This window comes from Bombus affinis, chromosome 1 (assembly GCF_024516045.1).
Source record: "Bombus affinis isolate iyBomAffi1 chromosome 1, iyBomAffi1.2, whole genome shotgun sequence".
In the NCBI taxonomy this organism is placed as follows: domain Eukaryota; kingdom Metazoa; phylum Arthropoda; class Insecta; order Hymenoptera; family Apidae; genus Bombus; species Bombus affinis.
In genome coordinates, this window is record NC_066344.1 from 7,426,890 (window position 1) to 7,438,941 (window position 12,052).

At 43.2% G+C, this 12,052-nt stretch overlaps 1 protein-coding gene across 5 annotated transcripts in view; it reads left to right on the forward strand.

The window, feature by feature from the left end:
• The window catches only part of LOC126919906 (uncharacterized), a 303,683-nt gene that overhangs the window by 163,163 nt on the left and 128,468 nt on the right, over window positions 1-12,052 (forward strand). For all 5 annotated transcript variants that reach the window (XM_050729613.1, XM_050729590.1, XM_050729594.1 and 2 more), the window contains exons 4-5: window positions 2,091-2,291; window positions 2,714-3,689. In XM_050729613.1, coding sequence (XP_050585570.1) covers window positions 2,091-2,291; window positions 2,714-3,689 — 1,177 coding nt within the window. The remainder of the gene's footprint in view (window positions 1-2,090; window positions 2,292-2,713; window positions 3,690-12,052) is intronic.

Here is a 12,052-nt window from a genome sequence, read left to right on the forward strand (position 1 = left end):
TTTGACTGAAAATAAATAATTTGGTGAAAGTCAACGTTAGTTTTCTTAGAACGTTTACACGCTTTTAATGATCACGAAAATAATAAGATATTTCTGGAAATAGAATTATTCTGAAAATCTGTACGTCGCATGTGATTCTAGAGAGTATGTCAAATTGTACGCAGGGTGGAAAAAGATCGCATAGTTTGATGGCGTGTTCGCGTCGTTTAATTTCCAGCTGTTGGTATGCGGGCAAGGTGTGAGCATTCTACCGGTCGCTTTTATTCGCGTGTCGCACCGTCTAATTGCTTACACGTTGGGTCGCGCATCGATGCGCGTGGGCGAAACATGAGGTTCTGGGAGTAGCGTTGCAACGCTGCCCTTTCACCGTTTCTGACAAAGAGAGTCTTTTGGTAGAGACAAGGATTCTACTCGTTCATGGAATTTTTTCACTCGATTCTAGCAGATTCTTAGTATCTACTCTAACAACAAAATATTTAGTAATTTACATAAAATCGCGAAGATATCATTGCAATATTTATTGCGTAGAGTTTCATGAATATATTTCATATTTTTTCTCGTAATAATCGGCTTGTAAAAGACTGTTTGTTATTGATACGAAAACAGGTAGAGCAGGTTTTATTAAGCAATTACAGCCGTGACGATGCCTATTACTGGAAAGTCCTTAAGAGCGAGTCTCAATAAGGAAATAACGAAACGCGCTTACGTGAATACTTGTTCTGTCTGACCTCGTTTCCAGCTTTACGAATGTTTCTGTGTCTCAATAACTCTGTTCTTAAGTAAGGAGCTCCACGAGATTACCTTGTACCTCGATGTAACCATCCAAATTTTTCACATATTTAAATTATCAAGTGCGAGTTCGTGTTATGAAACGCTTTATATCTTAATCGAGTAAAAATTCAATTGCTGTCAGATTGAGTCTTTATCTGTCACAAAAGTCATCATTTATATCGCACAAAAAATTCAGAGTTTCGCCAAGATTCCTAAAAGGCTCGTTAGAGAGCAGCTGGTCTTAGCTATACCAGGATATAAATAAAAATATAAAATCGTTATTTTTTATTTGTATAATTATCGCAGAAAATGGACATTACGTTTCATTCTGTTTCTCCAGTTCACAAATGCAATCGGAATTCAGGGAAACTCCATTCGTATTCTCCCCTGACAGAAACGGGTTAAACCGTGGGACAGGTATGACGCGACTAGCAGCGCACGTCTGCTCAATTTTGGGCATATCCGCGTTGATTACCCTCTAATCACCGGTGATTAACGTTCTCTCTCGCGGAGGCTTGGCTTTGCAATTACCCTCCCTTTCTCGTATAATTTATTTAGAGGAATTTCATTAGCCACGAAGCTTCCGGCTTTTAATTAATCGTCCCGATTGTACGGGGCCCTTTTCATCGCCCCTCTAACGCGACCACGGGACGATCCAATTGATGTGGGAAACCGAGGGGACCGAGAATCACTGTTTTGCGTGTTTGCGTGCATCGTAAACCAATATGGGCCCTCTCCCCCCTCGTGTGTTGAGGTAATTGGAACGCGTTTGTGGGTGTTTTATGTTTCCACAAATTATAGGGGAAATAAATATCGCTGCGGTAATTTATCGGAACTGTCGCGTGGGTTTGCCGAATAGTTTGTTTAAGCATATCGAAAGTCGTAATTATTTCTCTACTCGAATATTACTGCCTTCCTTTAAGTAAAATGGTTAGTAATACCGAGATAAATTTTAAATTCTTTTGCTACAGGTTACGAGAAAATGTAGAAATGTGTGTGTAGTATAATTTATCGGTCGGTACGAAGTACTTACTTTATTTATTTATTTATTTATTTATAGGCTGAAACTGTTTAACATAAGTGAAATGTACCGGAAAGAAAGAAAGGAAAAGTAAAAGAGAAGCAATCTAACATGAAATTTTGAGGATGAAAATATATTTTTCCTTATTGCTCCCTTCGATTTTGTTATTAATATTAAATATTAGTTTATCTCTCGAAGTCTTCTCAGAATTTTGTTCTATATTGTTATATCGTTTCATATAACCTTGAATAACCTTGAATTGTGAATTAGCATAATAATAAGCATGATTCCGTTGCAGGGAAACGAGTCGGTGGTACCGGAAGGCTGGCCTCTGACGTTGGGCAGACGTGGCCTCGTCCTGCAGCTAGGAGAGCTCGAAGCCTCCGCACTACGTCTCGGGGAATGTTACCTCTGCATACGCAGCGCAGCTGCAGTTGCAACCACCTCGGGGAGCGGCGAAGTTGCCGCTGGTGAAACCGACGAGCGAAATACCGTCGAGGTGAGTCACGTTTCTCTGTCGTCTTTTTCATTCCTATCCGCCGCAAATTGCTCGCGTACTCGTATAATCTTACTAGATTTGTATATAAGATTTGTTCCCCTCATAAAGTTATTTGTGCATGAAGTTTGTGTCCCCTTTGAAACAGAGCAACGTGGAGAACGTTTTCGCGTGAAACATATCGTCGAAGAACAAATAGTTACGAAGATAATCTCATGAATGAATTAAAATGAAACGCCTAGTATAGTCAATAAACTAATCTACATTCGAATATAGTCTCTCCCCACTGACGTAGCTCAGACTCCCTACAACTTTCACCAATTTATCCTACATCTTTTTCCACTTCTCATTTGATTTTCACCATCACGCAACCGATCCTGTGTCGTATGTACGTCAAATGCATATATCAACCCTCTTCTACGCAGATCGCAGTAGTTTGGCGAACGACGTCGATGAGGGCTCCAGGGTTCCTCGGTTGGGACCGTGAGGAGAAGTTCATGGACTGGCGGGAGGTGTCTCGAAAGGGGCAGGGGAGCACCGGTGCGGCGAGCAGCAGCCTGGCTGGGCCGCAATCGTCGAGTACCGTGAAGAGCATGCGGCCCAGGCGACGTTCGCGCGAGGAAGTTCGCTCGAGGACGCGCGAGCAGGGCTACGCGTTCGAGCATCGCCGCGAGGAGACTCGATCGATAGATCGGCTCGAGTGCAAAAGTTCGAACGATAATCGCGACGTCGACTCTGAGGTGGACAGCGGTCACGCGGTCATGAAGTCCAGGTCGACGTCGAGCGTGGGCACATGGAAGGCGGAGCTGGAGGCCGCTGAATCGAACGGGACGTCGACACGGGCCAGCTCGAACCACTCGTCTAGTCTTTCCAGCGACGAGAGTCGCGCTAAAGTGAAGAGATGCGCCAAGGTCGTCTCGTCGATGACCATGGAGAAGTGGAAGGAGACCACCAGGTGCGAGACCAGGAGCAAAGCACTGGCTCCCGATCACTTGAAGACCCCCCTGCGACTGGATCAGGCTGTCCTCGAGCAGAAGCAAGATGGAAATATCGCTGGAGACGTGGAAAACAGGCTGCAGAACCACCGAAACGTGGATGACGTTGGTGACGACGAGTTGCCCACGTTTATTGGAAATCTTCTTGTCTCCGTAGAGAGGAAGATCGAAAGGGTTTCGCTGGATGATTTAACGTTCCCTTGCCCAGCGTGCAGGAATATAGACACGGATGACCCTTTACTGGGGTGTAGGTGCGCTGGAGATGATTGCAGCTGTGGAAACGGAGATGATACTTGCGATTGTTCGTCGTTGATAAAGAGGAAGGAACAGTCGACGAGGAGCTTCGAGATCGCCGGGATTAAACATATCGACAGCGACGACGAGGAAGAAGTTCGGATGGGATTCGGTGAGTGAACGTTTTTCTATGTTGAGTTAAAAAGTAGAGAGAACGAATGTAGACTTGGATGTTATAGATAGACTTGAGTGAGTGTCTTCTAGGTTAAGCGTAACTAACGAGCTGCGATGGTATTTAATTAAGGGCACTGAAACGGTCGCTCAATTCAGTAATGAATCGCGAACAGGGTGGTCGTTTTATTACTGTTATGCGCACAATGATGTTGAAGTTGTGGCGTTATTTCGTTACATCTCGTTAGCAGCTGGTCTTTCTATTTCAATTGGCCCAATTTTATCTTGCAAAAAGAAACACAAAGGAGAAGAATGATAAATACTCGAAACATAAAGTAGATGATACGAATTACGATCTTAATATCTCATTCAATTTTGAGTGTACGAAACCTAAATTGCATATGTCATTCCACCTCTCCTTCTGCGCGTCAAAGTTTCCGCGCATATCTCCATCGACTTTATCGTCCTACGACAGTTCCCTAGCGTACAAAGTATCGGATTCGCGTTTCGCGAAAAGTTCACGGCGCCCACGAGTCGAGTATCGCGACAACTTTATACAGACCCGTTCTTATGATTTATCGAGGCCCTCGATGAACTTGAAATTCTGTCGGAAGCGGCGCGTGGGCGGCGTTCGGCTGTAAAGTGGCTACTTCACGTCACGCCGGCCATTGAAGAGCTTCCACATTGGCTCGATTCTCACTAGCAATTTACGAGAAAAAGTCTGACGTCGAGGACGCGAGACGTTTCTCGATTGTCCTGCTCGAGAAAATCTTCGCTCGAGGTTTATCGTTTGGATTCCGAGCGAGCAATGGCGGATGAGCCAGCGTTTCTCTTTGGGCTCGAAGATAAACACGTATCAGCAATACGAAACACGTCACGAGGCGTCGCGCTCGAGTTTCGAGAGTTCGCCTCTGATTACAGATTCTCTAATGGCACGAGCGACTGCAAAATCTCGAAGTATGTTACGCGAAACAATCTCCACATCGCATCGATTCCAGTCCTAACGAACGAGATTAATTTCCTTGCCTCGAGGAATGGACATTAGTTATTATGTATGGTTGCTCGTATCTTTCGATTCGATGTCGAGACTCGCGAGGTTTATTTAAAGCAATGACGCAAGAATAATACTTGAACTTGCATCTCGCTGTCAGGGAACGAATGTATATGCTTTTATTCTTGACACTTGTAACCTTTTGCGGTTCAAGTTGTCCTTTAAGTTAGAATACTTGACATCGAATGAATGGTGAATCCTGGGCTATTATGCGCCGCTTCTAGGACAAGTTTCATTCGTACAATAATATTTCTGATCTCATCTACTTACGTATATCCTTCTTAGAAGAAGACCACAGGAGAAAACGTAATAAGTCTTTCGTTTTTTATAATGAAATATTTCTATGATTTAATATAGGACCGTGTATCGATTCAATAATCGATTTAATAGTCCCAATAATCTTCGATAGGTAATTGAATTTAATCCAAACCAACTATCAATAGAGAATTATAACTTCGTTGCTACCACAACTCCTAAGCTCCTTCCACGTCTCATAAACTCCCATAAACCCAATCAACGATCTACAGAAACCCAACCTCACCAACAAAGGATGAGAATTCCATCGGACCATTCCATCGAACTTGCAAATTGTCAGCCAATCTTTCGTCGAGGAAATAAAAGACGTTCCCGAATGGATCTTCTCGTGAAGTTTCATGACTCGGCCGATCTCTTTTCGTATGTCCTCCCACGCATCGCGTCTCGCGTCTTCCGGTGTCCTTTGGTACCGCCGCCGACAGGTTTGCAGAGCGCCGAATTCTGTGCGCCACCCACCAGTACCGTTTGCCATTAGCGGTGTGTTTGCGCCGCGCTAACGCTGACTTATGGTATTTGTCTCCTCTCGTACAACGAGGTTACGTAACACAGCTGACTCGCGTAGGTGAACGGGAATCGAGCGAGGTTTCTACCTTTAATTCCTTCGCGCCGCAGCCCGGGACGATGAAAGGGATTCCTGGCATCGCTTGGATTCGGACGTAATTGTTCGCGAAGCATTTTAGTTGAAATGTTGTTTTATTGCGATTGATCAATAGTAGTCCTGTTGGCGAGGGTACATTGCTCTTTAGGTAGTAGATATAATTACAATTTGGGTAATCTGTAATCTGTGTTCGTAACTTAGGTATTGCGTATAATGAAGTTTTGAGAAAGTTGATAAAATCAATCGATTTTAGTGGTCTTGGATTCGGTGAAACTTTTCGATTGTTGCACTTCTTCGAGTTCAAATAAATACAGTAGCGTGCTTTTCGAACGTCCGCGTGATACTGAATCGCGACGATAATCACCGGACGTTCTATCTACTCATGGCGGAGCTTTAAAATTTCTGTTAATAACGTGCTAATTTCTCCAGTTTGTCTTTCCCACTAATGTCGCCTTTTAATCAGTCAGATTCAGGATCATACACAATATAAATTACAAAAATGCATTTTCCTACAATTCACGCCACAGTACATCCAGAACACAATCCAAATGAGTGGCCAAAAATGGCCGCGCAGAGCGTCGAAGAGGAATGTCTTTTAAAGCCGGGACATCACGACACGGAAACCGGTCCCGAGCCGTTCGAATGTCAGTCGCACTGTCATCGTGGAAGAAGCTGTGACGCGGTTTGTCCATCTAACGCCATAAGATTGGACATGACTTCGCGCTGGCCGTCGCGTTTCATTAGTGCGCGGCCCATTGTGCCGTACGGCTTCTCTTGCATTCGCGATCGCCGCGGTTCACTCGTTCGCGCGCGATTCGTCCTCGCTTAAAGACGTAAATGTTCAAGAGCGAACAAACCGCCCACGATTCATCACGAAATCTCGAAACTTGCTGGTCTTCCGGTTACTGCAAGCTTAGGACCTTAGGATCTTAGTCTCCTTTCAATGAAAATTCGGAGGTACATTGGCTCGCGAAAGTACACATGTATCATATTTAATATAAAGTTAGTAAACAGCATGAATATCCAGGTATTAAATATGAATCCAATGTATGTTAAGACCTATTGATATAATGGATAATGAATAATTGGCTGGTTAAGTACTTTTGTGATCTCTCCGGAATATACTTGTGCTACATATGTACTTTGTGACTTTTATTCTCAAAGTTGATCGAGACTTTAGGTATAATAATATATTCACAAAAGACTACAAAAGTATCGAAATACTTTCCCGAGCTATTGTACACATTGTACACGTACACAGCTGGCGGTTCGATCGAATTAAAGTGTTTCGATGTAGGAGGCCGTGTAGCGCGCGCGGTCTGATTGAACGTTTGCCTCCACCGGCTGACTATACTTAGTAGCTCATTGATCGTCTCTATGGCGGTCCTCAATCATATCTGTTTAAGCGGGGAATCAAGCGGCTACCACAACGGAGGCTGTTCACCTCTGTCCGCCCGCTCTCTACGCGGTACATAATGGACCGTGTTAAACGCCACGATAAAATAGTGTCTGCGTTTCATGGTTCGCCGATCGAGTGCCGCTTTCGGCCGCGGACGCACCTTTCTTTCTTTCTCGAAGCTCCTTTAGACGAAGAGGTTTCATTCTGTTTGCATGTTCGATCGATAGATAATTTACTTGTTTCAACCATTGAAGCGATAGAACTTGATAATTGCTGCTTTCTTGTGGTAATCGTGCACATTAATGGGAGTTGGTATTATTCATCGATCGGTTGATAGCAGCCTGTGTTGTACGATGGAGTTATAATTGCAGGTGTTTCTCGATATCTACGTTTACGTTAATTCTCTGATGTTACACCTGTATATTTACAGTAACTATAGAGATAGGTAAATGTAGAGTTCAATTTTGCTACAGCAATTTTTCAATTTTCGACTCAGTCGTTTCTGTAAATTACCGTTAAGAAGAATTCTTACTTTTGAAAGAAATATGGAAGAATCGTTGTTAGTATCCTGTACATGTACAATACATACATACGTACATACATACAAGTTTTCTATGGTAAGTGTTCAAATATCTTCGTGAGCCACTGTATGCATAGTAGCCGTCCACCATTCACAGAAGCTCTCGGGCTTCATGGTTCGCTAAACGGCACACGGCGTCGAGGTGGAGGACGTTGTTCCCCTTGTTCGGTTACTGGCAAACACAAGACAGGCGTTCCTTCCCCTTTCCATAGAGAAACGCAGCGACGATGACATAGCGATACAACGTCTTGCATTGGCAGCCTTATCTCTCCGCAGGACCAAACGATACATCGAGACAAGACTGCGTTCTATCGCGCAATTCCACGTCGATGAGCGATCGAATAGTGTCCGTAGTCACGTTACGATCATCGTTTTTTGTTTCTATGCTTGATGGAAAGCCACCTTTCGGTACGATGGGAAGAATAATGGCTCCAGCGGGAAACATCGCGGGTACAGGTAGTAAACACACGGCATAGACACTGTGATTTCTTAATCGGCGCTGCTGACGCAGGGGAAATCGATTGCGCAGTTCCTGCTAGAGTTCTTGTACGAAGAAACAAAAATGTTGTCCCCTGAAATAGAAGGGAGATTAAAATGAAATAAAAATTCGAAAAACCTATGAATGTTACATAATTGGAAAATGTTATTACATTTTCTAGTACAGTATCCCAGGGTTAAATATAGTACTTAAATCTACGTAACTATCCAACCACCTAACAATACGGTAGACTCACGTTACGCGACTCATACGTACAAAGAAATATTCTTGATTACCGGTACTGTCATCCTATAACATGCAAATATACGCATCCATCGCTCCACGCCCAATATCGACAAAAAACAAGGCGGATCAAATATCATGTCCGGAGGAATTGCAATTTACACGAGCCTGTCTGTCCACTCAGGATTCATCCATCGTTGCGACTGTTTGAAAACGAGTCCTCGAAATGGCCAGTAACTCGATCGAGCCAAAGGGTTTCTCTCCTAATTGGAGGAAGCTCGTAATGGTCTTCCGCCCCGTTGTTCTATGCGCGTATCGTCCTATGGGATTCGCGGTCGCTGGCAAATAAACTCATAAAGTAATGGCCCGTGTAATTCGAGGGTATTTATTCGCTTGGTTGAGAGTCGGGACTCGACAACGGTTTTCGTTCCAACGGGACGAATTTTGCGCTTATCTCGCGTTTCGATCGGTCATCGTAGGTTGGCCAACGGTCGCGAAACAAACCGTGGAACGACGTCGTTCTATAGAGATGCGCTTTTGTCCTTAATGCGCCCGGATACTTAATACGCCTGCACGGACCGAGCAAATAGCGTGCGGAATCAAGCCATCTAACTCAATTGTTGGAAGCGAGGGAATCAAAAGCCTGAATTAATCCAATTGTCTTGCTGATGGATAATTCAATTGCCTTAGGAAATGAAAAATCAATAAAGGCTGCTGTCGATTACTCGCTACGCACTTTATGCGGTGCATTGTGAGCTCTAGCGTTTCTATTGGATTACACACTTCGTTTACGCGTGTGGAAGGAATGTACGGTAGCTTGTTATACGCTGTGCAGTTGAAATACGATTAGGATGTACATTCGAGAAATTGCGTGTAGTATAAAAACGCGGAAAAAAACTTGAATTATTTATATTATTAGTATCGTAATATTTTGTACTTCGCAAGAATCGTGTAAGGAACTAGTCTTTAAGTACTTTTCAAGCAATGTTATTCGTTCGTGACTTTTTCTGGTTTGCAAATATTTTAACAATATCGTAGTAGATAGCGTGCGGCAATTTAAAACGAGTCAAAAGGAGAAAAAAACTCTTCGTCAAAATTTCTGCATCGAATTCCATTAACACACGTCGTACTGTTCTCTTCAAATACCCAACCTAGAATTCACGATTCTGCAACACGATTCATCATTGTGCTAACGGGTACTGTCATACCTAACCGTGTATCAGAATTTCTAGAGCAGTGTATCGTTCGACAGTCACGTTAACGTGCACTTCCTTGAACCTGACCGATTTATCCGTCCACAATCCTCGCCGATCGCCATTATCTGCCTTCGTTTCCCATTCGAAGTTACTGAAATCTGGTGCGACTGGATGCTGGCGGAAGTGGTTACGCTCACAAATGGAAACTGGAAATGATCTTTCAGAAGAAGGTACCGTGCTCTGGCTTCCAGGTTCTCGGCAGCTCACGCGTGACTCTACGTTCCTTGAATACCGAACGACCTGGCTACGTACGACGTGCCCGCGTAATTGCCGAATCGTTTCGCGTGCAAATTCTATTTGCGGGCTGAAATCGGCCGTAACGAAGCCTGCCGGCCCGGAATAAACGCTCGTGACGCGAATCGTCGGTCTCGCGTGTGGAGAACTTCGTGTTTCGCCACGACTGAGGTCACTGGTCTGTTAGAATGCGCTGTAACGTGACGTGGATGGATATTACATCGCCGATAGACCCGGATTATGGGGGAAAAAAAAGGAGACGGTAGTTTGAGTTGAGTGGAGTGTAATGATATAGGGTACTGGGTGTTGATCGAATGCCCTGTGTTTGGTATTTCGTTTCTTCAATTTGCATCTGATATGTGGATGTTTCTTGTTGCACGGGTTCTTCCATCTCTGTCCTAGTGAATCTCTTTCTCTTTGAGCATTTAAATTTGTTTTCTTCTCGTGTTTCCTCCTGTTCCTTTATATGTCGGTACTAGGATCTTTTAGTGGATTTTGGTATCAAGTTTCATACTTTAAAAAATTTCTATATCATCAATCGAATACGTTGCTAAATATATGAATTGAGATTAATAATACGCATTGGATTACCATGCATTCTTCGCAGCCGACATGTAATTACGCTTTTAAATTTAAGCACTCATAAAATATGCAAATAGCTTTAAATATTAAAATAACGATTATCTTACATGACATGTACAAAATGCGCGAAAGTAAAAATGTGTTGCATAACTCGATACTTTCTTAAATTGGTTGAGATATGGCTTATTACATTTTTCACTCGTGGCCTTCAGGTATCTGAGCTTCATTCATAACTTCCATAAAATATCTGTCAGCGCTATATTTCATTTGAAACTACAAGTTATTAATATAAATATCAGAAACCTATCTAAACCCATATATTATGTCCGCGTTAAATGATTGCAACGCGTGGTTAAGAGGAACAAGTAGATCGGTGGGCAACGTGTTAAGTATCGGAACCGCATATCTCTGTAGACCTGCAGCCGAGAGAAGTCGTTCTTTAAAGGGAGCGAGGCCACGAAGAGGAATATGAATCGCGAATGGAAGCGTTTAAGTTGCAAACGATGCGATGGGTCGTAAAGAGAGCAGATCCAATCAACCTTCGGTTACGAGTCAATCGTAGCGATCATCTTATGCTAATGAGCGCAGTTTCGTAGAAACGTAAGCGCGCCAGTCAATTTCGCGTATACTTACCAACTTACCGCGTTGACGATTGAAATTCGTTCACTAAACTGCGATACGTTAACCTATATTCTCAGTTTTCTTCAATTTATCAGGAATAGAAACTTGAGAAGGAAATCGACGTAACGAGGACGAAATTGCTTAGGATTTCACATGTTTAACCATTCGTTTGCGTAGCTTTCTGGTTTATTTTACGACGAAGCAATTGAATTAATTGAAAGGAAACAATTTCACGTTTAAAGTATACCTTGTTAAATAGTTTCGTTGTTTTATAGCGCATTGAGTACTCAAAAGTGTAAAATAGCAGCCGATACGACAGTTGGTGAAAAATGTGCAAATAGTTTGTACGCATTACCTATAAGACTACATTGTAAATAAGATAACGAAATAAAACTGGCACGGTAGTATCGATAGTGGACGTAATGCTCGAGAGCAACAATTTCTGCTCTAGTTGTGGAAAACGTCCACTTTACCGACGTTCACTTTGCCAACGTACCCAGATTTTTCATCGTCGTCGTTAGGCTCTCTCTCGCGCGCATTTGCACGAAACAAGTTATTTGCGGTAATGTTATATCGGGAAAGCAGCGCGGCTTAAGTGGCCGTTTCTCGCCGCCACGTTTCGCGTTTAATCGACGCAAATTATTCCGCGGCACGGCCGGCCCGTAAAGCGGCGCGGCGGAATCTCAAAAATCTCCTTCGCAAATATTCACCGTGGTCGAACGCGTTGCGTGCTGTTCTCTTTGGGAAAACCATCGGTTAGTTTCATTTCAATCGTCGGTGTCTTTTTCAGGAAATTTTCTATGATATATTGCTTTCTTGTTCATCCGATGAAAGTTACCCACCGTAGCCTTAGAGTTCAGAGAAACTGCTGTACTTACGGTACATCAATTTTCTTTATTTTCACGTTATATGTCTACGATGTTCATGACACAAAAAACACTTCAACAATCCGAAAAAATCAAATTCGATTTTAAATTAATTTTGCAATTCCAATTGAAACATTCCGA